Source organism: Narcine bancroftii, chromosome 12 (genome assembly GCF_036971445.1).
Source record: "Narcine bancroftii isolate sNarBan1 chromosome 12, sNarBan1.hap1, whole genome shotgun sequence".
NCBI classification, from domain to species: domain Eukaryota; kingdom Metazoa; phylum Chordata; class Chondrichthyes; order Torpediniformes; family Narcinidae; genus Narcine; species Narcine bancroftii.
In genome coordinates, this window is record NC_091480.1 from 75,356,720 (window position 1) to 75,382,682 (window position 25,963).

The following is a 25,963-nucleotide window of genomic DNA, read 5'->3' on the forward strand; positions in this document are numbered from 1 at the left end:
TTATCTGACAACACACGCATGTGATTTCCATAACACCTTTCTCACCAATTAAAACAAAAGAAAAAAAACTAAAACTAAACTAAGAATACCAATAATATTAAGTCAGTGGCAACAGGTAAATTACTAAGTATGGTATTTCTCAATCAATCATAGGACATAGTCCTTCAAATGTAACGGAAGATGCTTCTCGCGTTTAGATCTCCTTGGCGATGGAAGACTTGGTGGACTTTTTGACTTCTCAGGAGAACCCTTTGGTCTTTCTGGGGAAACTTTGTCTCACACGAAAAAGTACCATTTCCTCACCTGCTGACCCTAGAGATTGGGTAGTTACTGTTGGGATGTCCAGTGGCAGCTCAAAACTCCTGTGTACCCAATGGTGAGGACATTATCTGGAACTGGTAACGGGGTCAGATCCAATGTGTCCTTGTTGGCATAAACCCACACTGGATCTGGTGTGTCAGAGAGATCATGCACCTCGGAAACGGACCTTAGAGTATCTATTGCTCTCAATTGGTCGATGTGTCGTTTCCATATAGTTTCTCCCACCAGTACAGAGTATGAACATGGGGTCAATTTTTTCAGTAATCTCTTACTAATACTTGTTGTCCAACTTCTAGAGTTCTGGTTGGTTACCAAGAGATGCTGATTGCTGGATATGAGACCCCATGTTTGGGTGTACAGCTCTCAAGTTGTGTCTAAACATCACTTCTGCCAGCGTGCGTTTTGTTGTAGAGTGCGGGGTTGTCGTGTATGATAACGGAAAATTTGCAATCCTGTGATGCCAAGTTATGTTCAACAATTTCTGGGCCTTCATGGCTTTTTAAAAAAAAGTCTGTATCAAGTGTTCTGCTTCTCCATTGGTACCCTTTTTTTTGCGAGAATTGGTTGAAAGTATCAGACACAATTATGGTCCATTGTTGGAGACCTGTTCTATTGGCAAACCGTGCATTGCGAAAATACTCCATAGTCTCTCAGTTGTCTTTTTCTGCTGTTGTCCGCATTTGAGACCCCATAGACCTTTTGGAGTGTGCATCCACCACATTCAGAAAGTTTTCACCATAAATAGACCAGCGAAATTTATGTGAATTTGGTGCCGGGGTGTGAAGACCATTTCTAGGCGTTAGCTTCAGCTTGGGGTGCTTTACGCTGCATTTCTTGGCAAACATGCCATCTTCTCACTGTCAGTTCTGTGTCCATTGATGGACACCAGACATGCATGTTCACTAGGGACCTCATTCAGACCATCCCTGGATGATTGTAGTGGAGTTTGGCTAACATGGTTGTTGCCATTTCTTTGGAATGATGGTTCTTGTTCCCCATAATAAACCTCTTCAATTGATTTCTCGTTGTGTCGCATATAAGGTTTTAACTCGGGCCTAATCCTCTCTGCTTTGGGCCATCCACTTAACGCGAAGTACAGGATCTTTTGATAAGGTCGCCTCATTTTGTATCTTTTTATTGATAGTTTTTGCTGTAATTAGCAAATGTCGAAGTTGCTCTTGATTGATGGTTGTGGTCTCTGCTGTCCAGTTGATCAATCCTTCTACTTGTTCCGTCTCTGGTAGAGGTAAGCGCAACAAAGCATCTGCATGACAGTTTTCCTTCCCTGGGCTATGTTTTAAATCGTAATGTAAGCTGTGAGCATTGTCCATCTTTGAATTCTTGTGGCTGCTAGTAGTGGAATGCTTTTCTTCAGGTCCAAATTAACCTCAACAGCTTGTTGTCTGTTACTAAGGTGAGCTTTTTACCGTATAGATATTGATGAAATCCTTTGACACCAAAAATTATGGCCAGTCCTTCCTTTCCATTTGTGCATGATTCTGTTCACAGGGTGCTAAGGAGCAAGAAGCGTAAGCTACAGGTTGATCTTTTGTGACCTGTGACAATACTGCTCCTAAACCTACTGGTGACACATTGCCCACCAGGGTCACTTTTTTGCCTGGTCATAGTGAATGAGAACATCATCTTTAGAGGTCAATGTTTTCTCTCTTTCTGTAGACTTACACCATTGTTGATCCTTCTTTAGTCGTTGGTTAAGAGGATTGCACAACTTGGACATGTTGGGGATGTGTTTTTGATAATGGTTCATCAAACCTAAGAATGACTGTAATTCCTCTTGATTTTGGGGCAAAGTGCCCTGCAGACAGCTTCGGTACCTGCTGTGTTCATCCAGACTACTTCAGTGTCGATTGTAAATCCCATATATGTTACTGAGGGTACCACAAATATGCATTTGTCTTGACATAGTCTGACCTTGGCTTCCTTCAGTTGGGTTAGTATTTTTCCAGGTTTGCCAAGTGCTCAGCGTTGTTACGACATCTAGGTAAAGTAATGTTGTGTTGGTAACATCCCACATTTATGTTGTGCAGCAACTTATCCATAATTGATTGAAATATCGCAGGTACTGCTGATATTCCATGTGGAATTCTGGTAAGTGTGAACAATCCTGTGAGTATTGATTGCCACATATTTTCTCGACTCAGAATCCAATTCACCTTGCTGATAAGCTTGTGATAAATCCAATTTCATGAACTTCTTACCACCATTCAATATTTGAAACAAGTCTTCTGTTCTGGGAATTGGATATTGGGGTAGTTGAAGAGCTTGATTAATGGTAACCTTGTTGTCAGCACAAATTTGAATGTCACCTTTGGGTTTTCTAACAGGAATTATCGGGGTGGCCCAATCACTATATTGGCAGTTTCTCAATGATTCCTTTGTTTTCCAGTCTGTTGCGTTCCGCTTTGATTTCCTCCTTCATCCTTGGTTTGAAGAATTTGGGGCTGGCCTCTGGTTTCAAATATAGTCTAACCTGGACTCCTTGGATTTTCCCCAGGTCTTTTCCAAATACTATCTGTTACTTTTGGAGCACTTGCAACATCCTTGATTTTTGTTCTCATTCATGGATTCATGACATCCAATCTCTTCAAAACAAAGTGGGTCCCTTTATATCCACGATGTGAAGGGGTAATCTTTCAGATGTCTGTCCCTCACATTTGATGTCTACCTTGCATTTTCCTAGTACTTTGATTTTCTTTCCAGTGACTGTTTTCAACACTGTTGTATTGTCCCACCTTGAGATTAGGTAATACTCTTGTTTTTAAGCTCTTTGGCATTAAGGACACTGGCCCCAGTGTTCAGTTCCATCCAAACTGGTTCGTTGTTAATGTTATGAGGATTCAAGATTTCTGAATTGCAGTTTTTCACATTATTAACATACATTATTTCCATCGACTTGTCCTTCAGAGCCTCTTGGGTCATTGCTCGGACTTTTGTCGGAACTTTTCTCTTCCTCCTTGAGGTTCCTCACCTTGCGTGTTTTATTTCTCGACCTGATTTCCCTTCTTGGTGTGATCCACTTTTTGCTTATTGTCCCTTTTCTTTGGGCATCTGGACTTCATATGCTCCTCTTTGTAACATATTTGGCTTTTTTGAAGAGACAGTTATCTGGACTTCTCTACAGTGGAAACATTCTTGGTGTTCCATTTTCTTTATTTGATGTTCCCGCTGCTCTAATACTCTGGTTGCGATTGGTCATTTTGAAACTGTTATTTCATATGCAGCGTCAATGTCTAATTGTCTTTTACTCAGTAATAATGTTGAGTGTTGCTGTCAACCAAATCAATGATCAGCATGTCCTTTAAGGCTTCCTTTCAGAAAATTCCAGACTCACAGGTTTTTGATAACCTACTGTTTTGTCTGGTTTCTAGTCTAAAACTGGTATCTTTCTGCTATCATTATTGGTCTTTGGGACCAATCTGGGCTTGTGGGCACTGTTAGGGATTTTATCAGGCTTATGATTAGAAATGTTGTCTGTTTTCTTAAATTGCCTTCTATCTCTTATTTCCTGGGTGGTACAGAACAAATTGAATCTTTCAACATACAGCTCGCAGATTTGATTCCTTGTACTCTTCAAAATGCCCTTCTGCCATTTTTGGCTTCTCCTTTGTTTCACTATGTGCTTTTAAACTGCCTTGTAAAATGGGGTTAACTTGGCAATTTGCCTGGTTAGCACCCCACCCACAAGGCAGCTTGAAAGGGTTGGACCCGGTCAGCATCATCTAAAGTCAACCGGGTCCCTGCCCTACCTTGGAGGTAGTCAGGGAACCCAGTTAAACTTATCAAGAATGGATCCACCGGCGGCTTGAACAGCAAAATGGCAGACCTGGTTACTCCGGGGGGGGGGGTTGAGGAGAGCAGGGGGGTCGGCTGCCACCTTGGGGGGGGAGAAAGCAGGGGGCCGGGTGCTGCGGGGTTGGGGAGGAGCACAATTGACAGTGGGAGGTAGGCTGACAACTAGTGGGGGATGGGGAGACTAGGCTGCGTGTCACGTCACTTACCGTGTCATCGCCAGGGTTGGCGGGGTCCCCCTTAAATCGCCAGGGTTGGCGGGGTCCCCCTTAAGTCGCCAGGGTTGGCGGGATCCCTCTTAAGTCGCCAGGGTTGGCGGGGTCCCCCTTAAGTCGCCAGGGTTGGCGGGGTCCCCCTTAAGTCGCCAGGGTTGGCAAGATTCCCCTTAAATCACCAGGGTTGGCGGGATCCCCCTAAATCGCCAGGGTTGGCGGGATCCCCCTAAATCGCCAGGGTTGGCGGGATCCCCCTAAATCGCCAGGGTTGGCGGGATCCCCCTTAAATCGCCAGGGTCGTGGGTTTACTGGTGTTATCCCCCCCCTCAGCTTAAAAGGTGCTGGAGGCATCTTTGCCCCACTAATCACACCTGGGTCCCAGGAGGACTACCCGCGTACTGCATCTTAAAAGCACCAACTGTGAATGAGCTTTGGCAGCTTGAGGTCATTATAGTTTCAGTTTAAAATCTTCTGTTCTCCCTCCAACTTTTGGAGTGTACGATAACATTTATTTTTGTCCTTGTTGCCAATTTGTCATCTATTCCTCCCACTATAGAACACATTCACACGAGATGTAATTAATCCTTTGTGTTCTTTATTTAATGTAAAATGGTTGTACTATATCCCACAACACAAAGCTGTTATCTGACATCACACGCATACATGTTCCATAACACTCTAGTACTTTTTTAAAGGAATATATGGTTCGGCACAACATTGAGGCCCGAAGGGCCTGTGCTGTTCTGTAGTGTTCTTTGCCTTCAGATGTTCTTATAACTGTTTGAACAGTGAATGGAAGTGGAGATCCCTGGACTTTGGAGTCATTTTAAAAGCTTATTTATAAAGATTGTTTTTTTTTCCTTTGGTGATGGTGGAGGAATGTCAAGACTATGATATAATTACAGGAAGAATGCAGGTTTGCTGTGGTGGTGATTGTAAGCCTGAAACAAGGACCCTGCCAGTCAAAGTCCTATTCCACTGGGACCTTTTGATGCTGCCTTCAGATGAAAGTGTTTTTACTGGGTGCTTGTAAGAGCTGTCCAGTTGGTCTCCTTTTGTCTCTCCCAGCTTCACTTGCTTTACAAATGTAGTCCCAGTGTCTTTACTGTGAGTAAACTACCCTTTTGGGCAAATCATTTTGAGCCTTAAGTGGCTGCACAAAGTACACTCTTGTTTCACTGGTCATTTTACACAGAAAAGCTGTGTCATTGCCGTACACATGACCCAACTTTGTGAGCCCAATACACTCCATTGCTGAGGCTACCTACCTTGGCGGATCGAAGCTGAGTAAGTTTAGACACCCCCCCCCATCTGTCTTCAACGCTTAAAAGGTAGATGAAGCCGGACTTTCAAGCGCTGTGTAAAAGGAGCTTTAGATCCTGTTTCCAGCAAATGCACCATTTCTTTTTTTATATCATTTTTTGTTTTTCACACTGTGAACTATATCAACCAAAATATATACAAACATTTCTCATTAAATATGCACAGTGGCATTTTCTCCCTTTTTTCCCCCCCTACCCTCCCTCCCCCCTTCCCACCTCCCTCCAAAACCAATAAATATTCAACATATACAATACAATAAAACCATTAAACAATGTCAAATGCACTATTTCTTGATGGCCAATTTCATTCGACACTTTCTCATCCATCTCGCCAGTGGTATCTTTTTGCAGTCAAAAACTTTTGTACTATCAAGCCGAGGTGGTTCTTTGTTTTGTACTACTTGCAAACTTAATATTTCCTATATTGACAAACAGAATGGGGAAAGCACAAATCCCCGGGGAAAGCACAAATCCCCGGAGAAATCAACTGAACAACACAATGAGACATTTGCGGATCTAAATTGCCATTTTCCTTTGGATTTCATCAGGATTTACTTTCTTGATCAATGAGATTTGTTGAAACCATGACTAAAAATTTACATTATGAATGATCTTTAAACCTCCTCCTTTCTACCACAAACATTGCAGATATTTGTCAGACTGTTCCTCAAATCCATGTTAACTGGCCTTGATTAATCTGCATTTCGCTCAACCCCACTGATACTGGGGTTTCTTAAGACTTAGTTTAGAACCTCAAACTCATATTTTTGAAGACTCTTAGTCTTCCTGCTCTTGACACCACACAATACACCAAAAGAAGACTGAAGTCCTACAGATGTTCCTCACCCTCTCTCAACCATACCGTCGCTGTCTTCATCACCGGTGCTGCAGTCCTCAGTCTCTGCTTGTACGCCAGTGCAGAAGTACATCCAAGTGATCAGACTTGCAGAGGTACGGTCGTGGTATAGCTCGGTATGCGTTCTTCATGGTGGTGTTGTGGTGGTTGAGTGTGTTGGTTTCCCTGGTCTGATATGTAACGTGTTGGTTGTAGTTTGTCAGAGACTTCTTCAGGATGGCCTGATTGAAGTCTCCCACAATGATTGGGAAGGCATCAGATGTGCTGTCTCATAGCTCTTAATCACAGTGCTCAGTCCCTCCAGTGCCAGCCTGACGTTAGGCTGGAATGGAATGTACACTTCAACCAGGATGATGGCACTGAACTCACTCGGCAGGCAGAATTGGCAACAACTGATTGCCAGATGTTCCACGTCGGGGGGGGGCAGGACTGGGACATGACCATCACAGCTGTGCACCGTATTGAATTGATGAACAGCCAGAGGATGTAAAGAAAACTGGCAAGAGTCGCACTGACTTGGCTTTTCTTGATTCGGTGTGAACCACCCAAGTTGGCTTTAAACATGGGTCGTTCACACACCAATTAAGTGGGATCTCTGTGTAAAAAGAATATTTGTAACTCTGGAATCTAAGAGGTGATAAAATGTCAGGTTTTGATAAGGTCAAAGGTAATAGCCTATTTCACTTAACTCTGAGGTCATTAGCAGGTTATATTTCCTTGAAAAAGGGGAGGGATTTTTCACCCAGATAATGATGGAGGCAGAAACACTCAAATTAATATTTAATCTGGTATAACATGCAAAACTACCGACTGGATAGGTAGGTATGGACATAATTCTGCTGTAAATTTCTATTTTGGGTATTCGTAAATGACTTTATTTGCCTCGAATGTAAAATGCTAGTGCATTGATTTGGTCCTCGATATATTGGTACTATTTATTTCATGTCCAAATTCATGAACAGATTTCTTTGCAATGTTATGACTCAGCTAATGATGGCTCAGAAGTCATAGTGCAGTCACTTTGTTTTGTGTTTGGGGACAGGCAGCTGGGGAAGGAGGAGCTTACAAACAGCATGTCATATGTTTAATGAATTCCAGACTCCAAAGGAGTTACCACAAAACAAATCTTATTGAATGGACCTAATTTTATCTCGTAATCAATTTCATGAGCAAGAAGAGAACTTTAACCTGGACGTTTTGGAGTTTTTTTCCCTTATACGCCAAGAATATTTTGTTCATGGAAAGTAGATAATTGTGCGAGGACCTCTATATTTAGTGTGAAATATTATTGGTGAGATTTTCAATATTGGAAAATGACTATGGAGCAATTTAAATTTTCTTGAAAGGTAAAAAGTAAATGTGTTGAATAATTGAATGAGTTGTTGCAGTTCTGTAATCACTTTAATATTTTCCAATTAAACTACAAAACAGCATTCAAAAGGCTTTTTCTAATGTCTTACATTTTTAAAAGTGACCTCCTGCTGATTTGTTGACCTCTTTTTTGCATTTCATTGCAGGGATTTCTCCTTGTTCAGTTGTTTTAACATGCTGTTTGAACCAGTTTTGCTTTTGATTCCAATCTAGCAGTCCTAATTCTCTGCCAGGAATGTCAATGGGTAAAGCTGGAGTGATATCAGAGCTATGTATTTTTAGCTAGTTTTCCAATGGTGTGTTCTATAGAAACAACCTGACAGATCAGGCAGACATTCCACAAGTTGGGAAGGGGAGGCCTACTGTGCTTTGACATTCCAGTTGCTTTTATCCTTGGGCTTCTCTTACATTACTCATAGATTTGTGAATATAGGTTTTGAAGCTGGACACTAAATTGGTGCTTCTAAATTTTGGCAAATGACAAATAAGCTCAGATGAGACCTTGAGGGACAGAAAGAGAGGATTATCCCGCAGCCTTGAATTGCTGAACTTTTAAAATTTTTGAACCATGGTCGAATGTGTTTTTTCAATAATTTTCACTTTTTTAAAAAACCTTAAGTTAAATGAAGTAATGATTCAATTTTCCCATTTACATGGTGCCAATATTAAATTGCTGGTTTTGATATGTGTTAATCTCCTTTAAAATCTGAGCCCATCCCCAGTTTTGCATCTACAATGGCTGTGACTGAAGACTGGGCCCTCCACGTTCATTTCTATTCTCATTGTTTGTATAAATTTTGTTTTGTTCCTGACATGTTCTAACACTAACCCTTCTGTTTCCTAGATGTTCTCGAATAACGATGAGGCTGTGATAAACAAGAAACTCCCGAAGGAATTGTTACTCCGGTAAGAACAACACAATTTAAACCCTTTTTGCTACCATGTGGAGATGTTTTATCAAAACACATCAGCATTTTTAAATTGTTGTGTAACTTGTTTCGAATTTCATTATATTTAAACATCAAAAGCTGCTCTTTATCACCTAAAGCATGGAAAGCTTAAGCCACGATTTGAAAATAGATTATTTGCTCCTGTGGACAAACCCCAGCTCATTTAAGCTATGAATATTTAGTCTTTAACTCGACCTTGGCCTTGTGTTCTGTGTTATCCCATTTGCAGAATGTTGTCCATTAAAATTGATCTGGGGTTTTTGACGAATTTCTTCAAAGTACTGAACAAAGATTTTAAGAAGCTTCTGGAAAGTTATTCTTCAAAATTTGAACTTGTAGGTGAAAACTTGAACAAAAGCAGACAATTCTTTTGTGGCTCTCATCTGTAATTTTGTTGTGTGTCATATATTAGATTAAATTTAAATCACTAAATCTAGTAACCTTTGTATTTGAGAATTTTTTTGCACCTTTTGTCAAGTAATTCCCAAGTAATAGATAGTCCTGCTACTTCATTCATATGCCATTTCTGAGCAGACCTTTGAGAATGAAAGGGTAAATGGAGCTGGTTTTATTAAAATCTTCACATGGGTTACAATAGCAAAGCAAAAACTTAATATCCATCTCAGTTGCCCCTTGGAAAGGAACAAAGTTTTTTTTAATGTGTTAATCTCCTTTAAAATTTTCACTTGTATATTCATGAGATGACTGATTATGTGTTTTTCCAAAATTTTGTTTGTAAGTTTGTATGTTAAACTCAATAAAAACAGTTGAAAAAGAAAGAAAGTAACAGGTGGCAGAACTGTTTCTCTTGAGCAACAATAGTCTGTGTGGTGTAGGTTGGGTATAATCTGGGTAAGAATTACAGATCGCAGATTATTGAACCAGTCAGGTTTTTAATTTACATCTGATGATCTCATGGTAGTTATTACAATACTATTAATTTAATTATTATGTTAACTGAGTTTGAATCCTGCATCTGACAAAATGGGATTTGAACTCTTGCCGGATCCTCTGCTTCACGAGTCTAGTTATTTAATTGCAAAATTAAAATTATTTTTGTAATAATTTAGTGTTGGTTCTTGGTGCAAAAGGCCTTCAGTTACCTGGAAATGCTATTGGAGTGCTTCCCATTGAGACATTTGAAATGTCATGGCAAAGATTTTGCATTTAATATCTGCATTGGAATTTGCTGAAATTCACTTAGCATTGATGTGTTTGGGCAAATATGAATGCATCTCACACCCCTTTCACACTTGCCAGTGATCTCATGAATCGAACGCTAATCAGCCTTTAAAGTGGCAAGTATGAAAGCAAAGTTTGCTCATCGCCGGTGTCAGATGACATCATCTCACACCGGCCTCAACTCCTCGTACAATCCCTGGCGTCTACAAACGCCGGCGTTGAGATCAGACAAGTGTGAAATGGGCAATTGCATTACATCTACTTCCTGTTAAAGATAGAACAGACAAACACCGGGGATACACCCTAGCAAGTGTGAAAATATTCAGTGTCCTGGTTAGGAGTGGTCTAGTGTGAAAGGCCAAACCCCCATTCCTATCTCGGGACACTGAATGGCCCATTTACTGGGATGCAAAGGGGTTCGGACCCCAAATTCATTTGTGCTGAAGGTTCTTGTGTCTGGAGGTGGAATCCAGCAGTACTTGTTCTTTTTTCTTTGGCCATGTAAATGCAACATAGTTGAAACAAATTCTAAATATAATCTTGATTTCTGAGCATTTTCCATAACTGTATTAGCAAAGATGATGTTGCTTTAGAAGACCTGGAGATTGTTTAACAAAAATGTTGTGCAAAGTAATGATTTCAAATTAGAAGAATATACTTTGTTTCTTTAATGTCCAAGCCTTGAGCGATTGGTGGTGCTATTGTCTGGGTGGTAGTGCCACAAATTCACTCTTGGAGTTGATGCAACTTAAGCCCCTTTCACACTTGCAAGTGATCCCAGGAATTAACTGCCAATCGGCCTTTAAAGTGTCTAGCGGGAAAGCAAAAATCAGCTCAATGCCGGCATCAGATGACATCATCTCACATTAAGGATTGCCTGTCTCGATCCCTAGTACAATCCCGGCGTCTGCAGATGCTGGCGTTGCAATCAGGCAAGTGTGAAACAGGTAATTGCAATGTGGGATTGAAATGACCCAACTTTTTGCATGAGTGCAGGAACATGAAGGAAGAAAAGATTAAAATGAAGGTATAAACTTTGCCCTGGGCAAATCACAGTGGTAGAGAGAGAGGAAATAAATCGCAATAGTGGACAATTTTTCAAACCACTTGGGAAAGTTGGTATTATAGTGCAAAATTTATAAAGACCATGGGGAAAAAGCAATGGTGGACCTGACTTCCCAGAAGGCCGTGCAGCAGAGAAAACCACTCTATGAATGCTCTGTGCATGCAGTCGTGCATATAGCTCTTTCTCTGCCGCATGGAATCCTGGGAGGCCAGGTCCGCCATCATTTTTCCCCCTCAGTATTAATAAATTGTATGTGATAGTGCTACCAACTTTCCCATGCTGTATAAATTGTCTGCCATTGCTATTTATTACTAGCTCTTTCCCACGGTTCCTTGTAAAGGTTTATATAGGTCAGCATAACAATACTGTGCTGTGCATAAAGTTATGTTCTAATTAGGCAAGATTAATTTTGTTCAAGTATAAGATCATAATACATTGATCAGGATTTAGGGCCGGTCCATCATTGCTCGATGCGTCATGACGTCACCAGTAGAAAGTAGAATGGTCCTAACCTCAGGGATGACTCCTTGCAAGTGTGAAAGCATTCAGTATCCCAGTTAGGAGTGGTCAAGTATCCCAGGATACTGACTGGACAGTTTAGAGAGATGCAAGTGTGAAAGGGGCTTTAGGCTGATGAGTGAGATCATCCTTTAGCGCACAGTTTCCATTTCCATTTCTTTTAAAAAGCATTGTATATTTCAGGGCTAGCTAAAGGTCAAAGGGGAATTCTCACAATATTCTTCTAATTTTTTACCTATACAGATAGACCCCAACATGATATTACGATGGTCAGAATCCGTACTTTCAAATTCGAGTTCTAATGTTTATCTGCACTTGCGATGTCCTGGCCACCCATGCATCTGACCTCTCGATGCCCCGGCCACTCGCGCATCCAAGCTCTCGATGCTCCAGCCGCCCATGCATCCGAGCTCCCAACACCACTGTTTCGACTTGTGATAATTTCAACTTATGATGCAAGTCCCAGAACTGAACCCCATTGTAAGTCGGGGTTTTTAATGTGTGTTTGAATGTGTATATGTATGTAGTTGAAGTAGCTCCTGAATATGTTCAAGTAGTAGTCAAACTAATGATATGGGGGTTGGGGATGGGAATGTTCCTGAGGATGGATGGTGGATTGGATGGATTATATTCAAATACTCATCCTCAGACCTGAATCAATTTGCAATGGCTTTCACTGATTTCATCAAGGCCTGCGTGCATGAGTTGTGCCCATGCGTACATACTGGAACTTCCCCAACCAGAAGCCGTGGCTAAATCAGAAGATTTGCAACCTGCTGAGGGTAAGATAGAGTGTGTTTAAGGCTCACGATCTAGATCTCCACAGAAAGTCAGGATATGACCTGTGAAAGACTATTACAGCAACAAAGAGACCATTCCGAGGGAAACTAGAGACAGTCAGATGCTCGTCAGCTATGGCAAGGATGACAATCCATTACATCCTACAAAGCGAGACCAAACATCATAAATGACTGTGATGCTTTACTAGCTGATGAGCTGAATACCTTTTATGCTCGCTTTGAGAAGGAGAACCCATGCGAATCTTTATAGAAGCTGATGACCTTATGATATTTGTCTCTGAGGCTGATGTCAGAACATCATTCAAGAGGGTGAACCCTCTACACCCATTACTGTGTGGCTAGGCACAATACAAATGCTGTCTATAAATTTGCTGTCAGCAGAATCACAGATGGCAATGAGTAAGCAGACAGGAGGGAGATAATCAACAAGTTGAGTGGTGTCACGACAACAACCTTGCACTCAATGTTAGCAAAACCAAGGAGCTGATTGTGGACATCAGGAGGAAATCAGGAGAACACGACCCAGTCCTCATCGAGGGCTCAGCAGTGGAGAGTCAAGAACTTCAAATTCTTGGGTGTCAACATTTCTGAAGATCTGTCCTAGGGCCTCCATGTCAATCGTGAAGAAGGCTTAGCAGCAGCTATATTTCATGAGGAGTTTGAGGACATTTGGTGGGTCAACAAAGACTCAAATTTCTACAAGTGTACTGTGGAGAGAATTCCGACTGGTTGCATCCCTGTCTGATATGTAGGTGCCAATGCACAGGACAGGAAAAAATTACAGAGTTGTAAACTCGGGTTGCGACATTATGGGCACCAGTCTTCACTCTAAGGAGAACATCTACAGGAGATGGTGTGTTAAGAATGCAGCCTCTATCCTCAAGGACCCCACCACCCAGGACATGGCCTCCTCACACTGTTACCATCAGGAAGGAGGTACAGGAGCCTGGAGATGAGAACCCAGCAGCATGAGGGCAGTTTCTTCCCCTCTGCCGTCAGATTTTTTGAATGGACAATAAACCACAAACTCTACCTCACTTTCTTTTACTTTCTTGCACTATATATTTATTTTTGATATGTAATTTAATGCAATATTTGCACTGCAATGCTCCCTCGAGCCAACGAATTTCAGGACAGTAAATTCTAATTTTTATTCTGTATGGACTGTGGAGAGAGGATGAGGTGAAGAAAAGGAGTGTAGTTTTGAGTGATCTAAGGAGAATAATTATAGAGGTGGTTGTGGTGTGAAGTGATGTGATTGGAGTAGCAATGCATCTGTGAGTAGTGCCTTTGTTTTACATCTAAACAAGAAGCAAGTAATGGTGATATTTATTTATTTGGTATTGATGGTGATTTGAATCTACATATCAAAATTATGGTTTGTTTCCCAGAGCATGGGAATTTAAAGGGACATTATCCAATCAGTGTGTGTAACTTTCTTCCAAAAATATTCTTTGTTCTTCACATTGTCAGTTTCCAAAAATAGCTTGGGGAGAAATCACAATTGAATTGAGCACCAGGTAATTGAAAGACTTTTCATTTTAGGTGGATAAGTACCAGGAAGTATTTTGATAATCATGGGCTATTTTACTTAGAGAAGTGAGGAGTGTATTTTGTGCTGCTGTGAAAGCTTTGATCATTAATGTGCTATAAGAGTTGGGCCATAAAGGTTCAAGCAAGTGGAATTGTCTGTCATTGTGCAGCAAGCTCATGGTCTGCCCAAGCTCACAGCTATGAACTCTGTTAGATTTTGGCAAAGGCTCATCTTCCATCATGGTCACTAGCAGGTAACTTGATTGATGTTATTCCAGATCTTAAAAAAAATAAGATGAATGAGGCGCGAAGAGAAAAGTTTAATGAGGATCCTACACATATGGACTATTTGAGTTCTGTTTGAGACTTGGCCATCATCTTCATGGACTGACATTTCTTCATAACATACTTTCTTTCCTCAAGTAGTGGTCTTTCATAAAAGATACAATATGAATATCAGTAGACTTCTTGCTGCTTTCCTGCCTTTCCTGCTTTGTGGAAAAAGTCATAGAAAGTTTGTGAATTTTTGCATGATTGAAGCAGGCTAATGCATGTTCCAGGACAAAGAGACCTGGTTAAGGATCTATTGAGGTTAGGCAACAGTATCTGGCCTTGATTTCTGCAGTTGAGTTCTTCGATTCATCTTTGGATCAAAGTTACAATGATGCCTGAAGCAGAAAGATCCTGAAAAATAGCTAAACTGGGCTCTGGTGAGCAGGTCATCAGTGAAGAATGTGCAGCTTCACAGCACGGTTGACACCACCTTCCAGCAACTTGCTGATTGGGAACAGTGTAAATTGGTGACAATTGGCCAGATTTGATTTATCCCTTTTTTTTGTGACTTGAACACATTTGGACAATTTTCCACATTGCCTAAGCCATAAATATTTTGTAAAAGCTTGGCTAGAGATGTGGCTTGTTCTGCAGTGTTGCAAAAAATTGCTGATGCTGGACTTTTGATCCAAAATGTTGATGAGCACCTCCCCCCCCCCCGGATGGCTGCTTGACAGAATAATTATTCCAACATTTGGTTTTATAATTTCAGGATTTGTATTCTAATGTCTTCAGTGATGCAACTCTGTTGTCTGGCCCATTGTCTTTGCTGTGTTCACTACTGACAGCCGTTTTTTCAGTATCAGCTGATATTCAATAATTGCATTGGCTGAAGACTAACTTGTTGTTGGGCAGCTCAAGTTAGCTGAAATTGATCATATTCTGCACAGCTGAATAAATATGGTTGGAAATGCTTCAGCCTTGAGCACTCATGTGATAGGTTTTGCCTTCATTGAGGCTGGGATGTTTGGAGAGTGGCCTTTGTTACTTGTTTAATGTGGCAGAAATTTGGAGATTTGAGATCCTTTGATCTTGAAATTGCTTGGATTTCAGGTTTATTGTCAGAGTACATGCATGACATTACATATAATCCCGAGATTCCTTATTCCTGTGGGTGCAGCAGAATCACCACTAATTGGTAGTGCAAAAAATGAACTCTACACAGCATAAACATATAAATAAAGAACTGTAAACAAACTGCAATACAGAGAGAACAAAAAGAAAATCAACAAAGTGCACAAGTAAGGGTTCCTAAATGAGTCCCTGATTGAGTTTGTCATTGAGGAGTCAGATAGTGGAGGGGTAGCAGCTGTTCCTGAACCTGGTGGTGTGAGACTTGTGGCACCAATACCTCTTTTTTGATGGCAGCAACAAGAACAGAGCATGTGCCGGGTGGCGAGTGTCTTTGATATTTCTCCAATGGCAGCGTTCCCTGTAGATGTACTCAATAGTGCGGAGGGTTTTACCTGGGCTGTGCCCACTATCTTTTGGAGGGCTTTACGCTCAAAGGTATTGGTGCTTCCATACCATATTAGCTGCGTATTCTCTATCTTGTTGGTTAGGACTGCTCAGTTGTTAATTTGGAAACGGTTTAAGATTGTTGAAATTGACTTTTACAGATGTTTTGTAGCTAAAGTTGAATTGTTCTTGAATTAAATCGTATGTTAAAATGTATTTTGAGAGCAATTACCTTTTTTGCCTTGGTGGATTTCTTGTCTCTCTATCTCAGAAGCTATTTTGCTTCACGCCAGTCCAAAATTTGAGAATGTATTCTAATATGATGTTGAATGAAAACTATTGATCAATAGTGTCTGTGGAGAAAGGAATAGAGTTAATTTTCAGTTGAAGAGTTTTTGTCAAAACCAATAATCTTAGACCCTTCATTGCACCCCTGGAGGAGTGTGACATTATTGAAAATGGCTCAGTTGACCATTAAAGTTGTTTTGATGATTGCTGAGAAGTTCTTATGATGTCTTCTCTTGCAAGCTTCTGCTTTTTAGTGAGTGTTACTTTGGGGGTTGGTTCAGGGTGCAAAACACTCACAGATCCCATAACAGAATTTTTCCAGACAGCCTGGCACCATTGAATCCAAACCATAAATAGAGTTAATGTTCTCAACTAAGAACCAAAACAATGGATTGTTTACCCAAGGAAAGACATCTGGTGAGAGAGAAGTCGTATGGTTACGAGTCATGTTTTGGGGACATTGAAACGGGATCATCAGCAAGTCATCGAAAGACACTGAAGTGAGGACTTTGTGTGAAATGGACATCTGCTGTTTCTCCTTGGCAGGGGAAATAGTGATCCACCCTGACCATTGTATTGGTCATTTTAGATTGGCCATTTTAGGTAAGGGAAGCTGGAGAATTGCTTCATTTGGATCATGACCATTCTGATGGTCATTTTGTTTGACCCTTGCCTGGGTTTTTGGAAGCATCATGGAAGTCGGATGTTTCATTTCCCTTACACAAGTCAGAGGGGAGTTGCCACGATCACTCCTATGAAAGAACATTTATCTGGAAGCAACTCGACAAGGAATTGGGAGTTCTGAGTAGTCTGATCATACAGTTTCTCTCACCTCCTTCGTAATTACTTTTGAGGATCAGTTTAAAAGTCTTGAGTTTTAGCACAGGATTTCTAAGACTGAACTTTGGGAATTGACACACACAGATAGTTGCACATAGTTGGGGCTAAGTTTAGCTTGAAGTAAGATATTATTAGTGATTATTAATAAACATATTGTTTTAAAAATAACATTGTCTTGGTGAATTTCTATTGCTGCTGGACTATGACATAACAATTCACCTTTTTTTTCCCTATGAGCTATGGTGTTCAGTTATATCATTCTATATTTGTAGAACATTTCTACATGCAAATTGACTGTCACAATTGATTTTCTGGCTGCAGGGACTGAACGTGAAAGTAATCACATGTGAAGTACCTTGGGACATTTCGACAGATGGCCGAAGATGATAAATGAAACTTTATTTTTACTTTCGACTATAAATATCATATCAGTCGTTATATAAAATTGGAATATCCAGTGATATTTAAGTGTTTAAAATTACATAAGAAATAAAAGAAAAATCTGATGCAAGGGATTTGGAGTGAGAAAACAGCGAAAGAATTGCTTTATCATAAAGTCACACTGCACAGAAATGTGCCTTTGACCCCACACATCCACTCTGAACTGTTTGCCTCTCCTCAACACTCGCATTTTCCCACATTCAGACTTTATCCTATGTTATCTGTTTTAACATCACCACTCTGGCAACGTATTTCAGAAATTGATCATTTGATCATTGATCAAAGAGCATTCAACTTTTATACAGCTTCTCAGTTTAAACTTGTGCCTTCCTTTTTTGACATCTCTTCCATGGGAAAAGATTGAGTGAGTACCTACCTCATAATGTTGCATACATCTGTCAGGTCACCCCTCTCCCATCTCCGCTTCAGTGTAGCCATGTCCAGCCTACTCTTCTTCTCCATACCAGCCGTAAAAATAAAAAAAATTCCTCCTGGCGAATCTCCTCTGCACTTGCCTTCGGGGGAACTATGTCCCTTTGTTTATCAGCATTTCTCTATGCCATACCATTTGCTTCAAATGTCCACATGAACATGGAAAAAAAACTGAATCGAAAACTACTTTGGAACCTTCCTAGGAATGGATTTTTTTTAGTTTTGCACTCAATAGATGGTGGGGGGGGGGGGGTGGGGTTGGTGGTGTTTAACAAAAAAACAAATTGATGGAGATCGATCAAGTTTTGAGAGAAGAAAATAGAATTCAGGAGAGAGTTGGAGTGTGAAGGAGCTACCATGTTGAAAATGTAAATTTAAAGTTCATGAATAGGAACGTGATTAGTTGGGAAAATATCTTTGTTTTAGTGTGGCTCTGTGATGGACTTTTGTTAAAATAAAACCTAATGTAATGTGATTGGGGGCAATTGATTAAAAAAAATCTTGGCCTTTTACAGTTTTTTGCCAAGATACTTTTAGATAGTGGTGTAGTGTAACTTTTTGTCAGTCCTTTGTGTTTTCAATTATGTGAGAAGATGCTGTTTGACAGGAAAGGGTCATTGCCTTAGGCTGTAGTCCTATACAGTACCTTGCTTTGGTTTTGTGCAAGCACATCATCCCCAAAACCATTTCCAAATTGACTGATACACCCTTCTCTTTTAAACTTTCAAAAGGAGGACCTGCAAATATGTTGGCATCTTTTCATTGCATCTTTTTCAGACTTCTTAGTGCCTTTTATGGCTAATTAATTACCTTTGCAGTCTGTTTGTAGTGGTATCTGTAGCTAATTTGTGAAAGGTTTTCCCCCTAGTACTGGTGGCCAGGTTAAGGATAAACTCCTCTGCCCTTCAAAATTGTACATGGTATCCCAAATGAGAGGGAGACAAGATCTTGTTTCATGTCTCATCTAAAAGATGCTCCCACCTACAATGTTGCACTCCCTTTTTACTGCACTGAAATGTTAGCCAAGATTTTTATAGCTGAGATTCTGGGGTCGGATCTGAACTTGGAACCTTCTGATTGAAAGAGGGGGCTGCCATCTGATGCAAACATCTTAAATAGTTTCACCCTCTTATGGCAGGTCCAAAACTAGAGGTTGTGGCAATGCACATTCTTGTAGCAACGAACCAGCCCTGCTTGTCACGCGCGGTCGGCAGGGCAGCTGTGGCAAAAATGGTGTCGCGGGACTGTCTCTTCTGGTCCAGGATGGAAGGTCGCGTACGCCCTTGTGTCATCAGGATGCAAGCGTCAGGACATTAGATGCAGAGCCGGGATGGGGCTTAAAGGCTGCGGCGCGAGATTCAAATTGAACTAGCTGTGATACTGGAGCGCTCAGCCTGTTGTCTGTCTCTTTGCTGCGCTCGGTCACAACACGCTACATTGGTGACCCCGACGAGTCTCCACATCCTGAAGACTCAAAACAATGGAACAAGCAACTGTAGGTGTCGTCGCATTGAAGCTGCCGACTTTCTGGATGAACAGGCCTCACGCTTGGTTCAGCCAAGTGGAGGCCCAGTTCCAGATCAAACAGATAACTTCCGATTCGACAAGATACTTCCACGTTGTCAGCTCGCTCGACCAGGAAGCCACCTCACGAGTTGATGACTTCATTCATGTGCCGCCGGAGGAAGGTAAATACATGACTCTGAAAAACCTCCTCATTAGTATGTACTGCCTCTCACAACGCGAGCGAGCAGCCAAGCTCCTGCACTTGGATGGCCTAGGTGATGGGACCCCCTTTGCCCTCGTAGACAAAATGTTCATGCTGGCAGAAGGGCACAAGCCCTGCCTCATGTTTGAGCAAGCATTTCTCAAGCAAATGCCCAGGGACATCAGGATCCTCTTGGCCAATGTGGACTTCAACGACCCACGCAAAGTTGCGGCATGTGCAGATGTTCTCTACTGTCTGAAACGTGAAGCCATAGACTCCGTCAACCGTGTCTTGTGGCCATCACAGAGGACAATGCCCAAGTCTAGTCCACCACGCGAGCAGTCCCCATCCTGTCAGAGGATGGAGAGGCCCGATCCCAAATGGTGTTTCTATCATCAAGGTTGGGGGGGGTGTCTGCCCGCAGATGCCGCCAACTGTGTTCGTTCCCGGGAAACGATGTGGCCAGCTGCCATTAGTGGCTGCAGTGGCTGGTCGACCAAATAGCCTTCTCCACATCTGGGACTGCATCTCAGGCTGCAAGTTCCTGGGGGTCGCGGGGATGGAGATTAGTGTCATACCTCCTACAGCACTCGAGACCCGCACAAGACCCCACGGTCCTTCCCTTTGAGCTGCCAATAACACCACCATCCGAACCTTTGGAAAGAGGTGGATTCCTGTATATTCGCGATAGCGCATTCCAATGGTCCTACATGCTTGCTTCAGTGGACAAACCCCTGTTTGGCATGGATTTCCTCTGGGCCCACTCCCTACTTGTGGACCTCCCGGGCAAACAACTCCATTGTAGTGTGTTGTGAGCGAGCGCAGCGAAGAGACTGAGACAACAGGCTATGAGCTCCAGTATCACAGCTAGTTTAATTTGAATCACGTGCTGCAGCTTTTAAGCCCCATCCTTCTTCCGGTCTGGACTGGAAGAGACGGTCCAGCAATGCCATCCCTGCCGTGGCTGCCTCGCTGACCGTGCGTGACAAGCGGGTCTGGTTTGCCGCTACAAGAATGTGCATCGCCACACAACACCCCCCCCCCCCCCCCCCCACACCCAAGAACTGGCACCGATGCCCTTGGAATACGTCACGGGAGAAGCATGCTGTTTTGGCGGCTAACCTCTATGCACTGGTGGGGGAGAATGCACTGGCTGGGACAAGTCCACATGCGCTGGTAGGTCTCCTTTCTTATTATTCATGACCAGGGTTTCAGTATGTTGCTGATGTAACATGTAAGAAATAAGAGCAGGAGCAAGTCATTCAGCCCATGCAGCCTGATCTGCCAATTTATAAGATCATGGTGAATCCATGAACCTACCTACCTTTTCCCCATGACCCTTCATTTCCCAACTTTGCAGAAACCTATCTGAGTTTCAAATATATTCAATGAGGTTGCTGCACTGCTTCCCTAGGCAGATAATTCCACAGGGAATTTCCACTTTCTGGAAAAGGTAGTTCCTCCTCATTTCTGTCCTGAACCTACTCCCTTGAATCTTGAGGCTGTCTTCCAGTTTAACATTTTTCTACTGTGCTAATGTAGGAAATTGCATCAAAACCCAGCAACTGTTTTGATGGTTGAGGGATTAAGTGCAGGGCTTTCTGCCTCTTTTGGTGGGTATTTCAAGATGTTATTAGAAAAACCACAAGCTTGCTCCCTGTTGTCGAGGCTAATATTTATCCCCCAATTAACACCAGCAAAATTCCCATTTGTTGGAACTTCCTGTCATGAATTGATTGCTACATTTCCTAAATCACCACAGTTACTTGAGATATTTAGTTTGACATTTTGAATTGTGAAAGCTGTTGTTTTGTTTGTAATGAATTGACATGGCACTTTGGGGCAGCTGGGAAAATCTGAATCCTACAATGCTTTTGTGGACATAACTGTTTATTTAATTTAAGTAGTGCTGTTGAGAGAACTGCTTTCTTTATCAGTTTCAGGTGCCCAAGAGCACTTGTAATTAGAGAAAGAATAATAGTAGAGCAGAATGAAACTCCAGAAAGTCCACAGTTGCTGTGATTGTAGTAAAAACACAGCGGACCCCGGTCGTGCAGTCTCCATAGGAGGTAAAGATATATTGCTAATGTTTTTTTTTGGCCTGAGCCCTTTTTTCAAGGAATAAGCAAAAAAAAACAAGAAATAGAGACAGTGCTGGCCGGGGGAGGATTCTAAACCAACAAAAGGATATGATAAGAGGAGAGGTGAAAATTGATTTTAGCCGCGAGAAAGGAGGGACAAAGCTTGGGAAAGATGACAAGGAAAGAAGTGGGGGGGTGGGGGTGTTGGGGAGAGAGGAATTTAACAAATGTCGATAAGAGAAGTCGATGTTAATGCCATCCGGTTAGAGCGTACCCAGATGGAGGATGAGGTGTTGTTCCTCCAATTTGTGGGTGGTCTCAGTAATGCTGTAGTAGAGCAGACCACCCATTCTCCAATGTGACCAAGGAGTGAATAGGAGCAACATTATACTCTTGTTTGTCAGTTACAAATTATTCATTTTAAATGCTGTATCTAGATTGACCACTTGAATGTTCTATTTGTAGTTAGCTTTGTTAAAGTTTACATTAAATTTTATTAGTGTTGCAAATGTAAACCAGCATCTTTCTGGGTTGGATCAGCTTTTAATGTGTTCCACACTTTATCCAGATTGCTCAGAAAGACTAATTTGTCAAATTCTCTGACAGAAAAATTTTGCATTTATTTAAGATATATGGACAGGTTTGCAGCCATCTTCACTCATACGGTCATTCAGTGAAAAGTAGCAATTTCATGCCAGTATCTTAAGACCCCAGATATAGAAGTTAATTTCCTCCCAAGCCTGCTTTGCCATTCAGGAGATTGTAGATAATTCAGTGAATGAAAATATAATAAATTGCAAATGCTGGAATCTGAAATAAAACAGAAAACATTTTGCTGCTCAACCTTGCCAACTCTAGTCAGTGTTTAACATTCCAAGGGTTTAGAAACACAAAAATAGTCTGTTTATTCCTCCTATCAAAGTGCATGACCAGACACTTCCCTATGCTGTATTCCATCTAACATTTCTTTGCTCATTTTCCCAACCTGTTAAGTCCTTCTATAGACTCTATACTTTCTCAACACTAATACTTCCTCAATACTACCTGCCTCTCTACTGTCTTTTTATCATCCGCAAACTTGACCATAAACCATTGATTCATTAACATACAAGGTGACAAGTAGTGCACCCAGCACTGACCCCTGTGGAACACCACTAGTCAACCAACCAGAAAAGGCCCCCTTTATTCCAGTTTGTTTTGCCTTCTGCCAATCAGCCAATCTTCTATCAATGCTAGGAACAGTAAAGGCATTGAATTTTGCCTTGTTTTGCATCTTCTTGTGCAGCACCTTGTCAAATGATTTCTGAAAATCCAAGAAGATTTCCAATTAAGGAAGTGTTGCGTGAATAAAAGTTCTCATGACTGGAAGGAGAACAAACGCTTTTATTAGCTTATAACTATGGGTAGGGTTTCACAGTAGTCTTTGGAAGGGTTCTGGGTTCAGATGGGAAACCAGTGTTATATGTGAGCAGCTGGGAGGCGGGGCCAGCCATCAGCAAAACACACTACCAGTGAATCCCATTTCACTGCATTCACCCCTTCCTGTAGAACTTAGGGTCTGTGAATGAAGACAGAGAACATGGGATCAGAAAAAAAAGTTGTAAAATATACAGTTATTTACATATTTACAGATTTAAGGGGTCCGGGGGTCTGGAGATCCTGGTGGAGGGCCTTGAACTCCTTGGGTCTCCTAGTCCCCTTGTGAAGGAGGAGAGGCGGGCTGGGTCTCCGGCTAAATGGTGGAGGGGGATGCACTTTCCTCCTGAACCAGATTCCCTGAGACCCTGACTGGGGGTGGCAAGAATGAGCTCCCTGGCTTGCAGGGCACTTGAGGCAACGGAGCCTCTGTTCCAGTGGGTGCCAGGCCCCTGATGGAGACGGTGGCCTCTCTGCCATCCGGGTACTCCACTAGGCATATGTGGGATTGGCATGGAGCAGTTTCACCCTTTCCACAAAGGGGTCAGTCTTGCTTCTCCTCATATGCTTCCTGAGAAGGACTGGACCAGAAGTGGTGAGCCAGGTTGGAGTGTAGTTCCTGATGCTGACCTTCTTTCACAAATTAATAGGAGCTCGTGAGGTGTAGCGTCGGTCACGGTATGTAGTAGCGACTGGATGGAATGGAATGCCATAGGAAAGACTTCCTGCCAGCATGTCTGGAAGGCCTTTTGACTTCAGGGCCAGTTTGACAGCTGGTGTTCTTCTTTTCATCCTGCCCGTTCCCCTGGGGGTTGTAGCTAGTAGTCCTGCTGGATGTGATGCCCCTCACCAGCAGGTACTGACGTAGCTCGTCACTCATAAAGGATGAACCCCAGTCACTATGAATATAGCTGGGATACATGAACAGGGACAAAATGGAGTCTCGGGCCTTTATGACTGAGAAAGTGGATGTGTCTGGACATGGAATAAAGAACGGGAAGCGGGAGTACTCGTCAATGATAGAGAGGAAGGTGTTCCCATTCGTGGAGGGGAGAGGTCCCTTAAAATTGACACTGAGCCGTTCGAAGGGCCTGGATGGCTCGATCAGGTGCGTCTTTGCGGGGTAGTTGAAGAGCGACTTGGACTCTGTGCAGACCTGCCAAGACCTGGTCATTTTCCTGACTTCTTTCATGGAGTCGGGCAGATTGTGTGCCATGACAAAATGAGCCATGCGGGTGAACCCTGGATGGCAGAGCTTATTATGCATAGACCGCAGTTGGCCGGTGTGTGCAGAGGCACAGCTTCCTCTGGATAAGGCATCTTGAGGGTCATTAAGGGCTCCTGGCCAATAGATAATGTCATAATTGTAAGGGGAGAGCTCAATCCTCCACCTGGCAATCTTGTCAATTTTGATTTTGATCCTCTCGACATTATTAAACATGAATGCAACAGAGTGCTGGTGAGTGAGGAGTGTAAATTTCCTACCAGCCAGGTAGTGTCTCCAATGCCTCACGGCTTCTACAAAAGCTTGAACCTCCTTTTCCACAGATGGGTTCCAGAGCTCATGGCCTTGTAATGTCCGAGGAAATAAATGTCACAGGCCTGCCCACCTGGTTGAGGGTAGCGACCAGGGCTATGACCAAAGCGTCGCTTTTCACTTGGAAAGGTACATTCTTGTCAACCACATGCATGGTGGCTTTCGCAATGTGGTTTCAGAGGTAGTTAAAAGCTGTTTGGGCTTCAGCAGAGAGGGAGAAATTAGTGACTTTTAAGAGAGGGCAAACCTTATCAGCATATTGAGGGATCCACTGGGCGTAATATGAAGAAAACCCCAGGCATCTCCTCAAAGCCTTTGTGGTCTTGAGAACAGGAAACTCTCACAGGGGGTGCATTCTATCACGATTGGGGACAATGATGCCATTCTCCACCAGGTAGTCAAGGATAGCCAGCCCTTTAGTCCTGAACACGCATTTGTAGAGTTATAAGTGAGGTTCAGGGCTTTTGCCGCGTGGAGAAAACTCTGGAGGTTGGCCTCATGGTCTTCTAAGGTGTGGCCATCGATGGTGACGTTATCGAGGTAGGGAAAGGTAGACTTCAACCCATACTCATCCACCATTCTGTCCATCTGCTCCTGGAAGATAGCAACCCCATTAGTGATGCCGAAAGAGACCCTCCAGAATTGATAGAGACGATCGTTAGCCTCAAATGCTGCATATGGACGCTCCTTGGAACGGATTGGCAGCTGGTGATAAGTAGCTTTCAGGTCAATGGTCGAATAGACCCAATACTACGCAATATCATTCACTATGTCCGACATTCAAGGGAGGGGGTACCGATTAATAGTTTGGCTATCGTCAATTACTAGCCTGGACTTGTTTTCCCCCTTTACCACTACCACTTGCGATCTCCACGGGCTGGTGCTAGGTGCGATGTTACCTTTGTTGAGCAGGCATTGTGTCTCAGACTTTATAAAATCTAGGTCTGTTGTACTGTACCTCCTGCTCTTGGTAGTAATGGATTTGCAGTCTGAGGACAAATTTGGGAAGAAAGGTTGGGGGTCGATATTCAGTGTAGAGAAGCTGCATGTGGGTTCTGATTTTAGGTGCCCTCCGTTCCAAACTGTTACGGGGAGAGGTGACTGTAATACTCCAAGGTCACGCTTTTTAGGAGACACAAGAAGTTCAGACCCAACAATACCTGAGTGCACAATTCATCAAGTATATACAGGCAAAATTAACAGAATTCCCCCCTTCGAATGATAGATGTACGATACAATGTTGTTGAACACGTATAGAATGCGAATGAGACGCAAGGAATATGCGGTAATTGGAAGTAAACATTTTTAGGTTGTATTCTTGCATAGTCTGTAAGTCTGTGAAGCATTCAGTAGAGCCTGTGTCGATCAAGCATTTAGTGGAATGTCCGTTTACCTTCACACTCACTGTGGAGCTGGTGAGGTCTGTCCTGAACTAGGACTACCGAGGCTAGGTCCCCTGAGACTCCATACTCCTCATTCGAATG

General features: G+C 42.4%; 1 protein-coding gene across 5 annotated transcripts in view; it reads left to right on the forward strand.

Moving 5' to 3' along the window:
* LOC138747566 (F-box/LRR-repeat protein 20) overlaps positions 1–25,963 on the forward strand; it is a 137,051-nt gene that overhangs the window by 39,543 nt on the left and 71,545 nt on the right. For all 5 annotated transcript variants that reach the window (XM_069906895.1, XM_069906894.1, XM_069906892.1 and 2 more), the window contains exon 2: positions 8,740–8,801. In XM_069906895.1, coding sequence (XP_069762996.1) covers positions 8,740–8,801 — 62 coding nt within the window. The remainder of the gene's footprint in view (positions 1–8,739; positions 8,802–25,963) is intronic.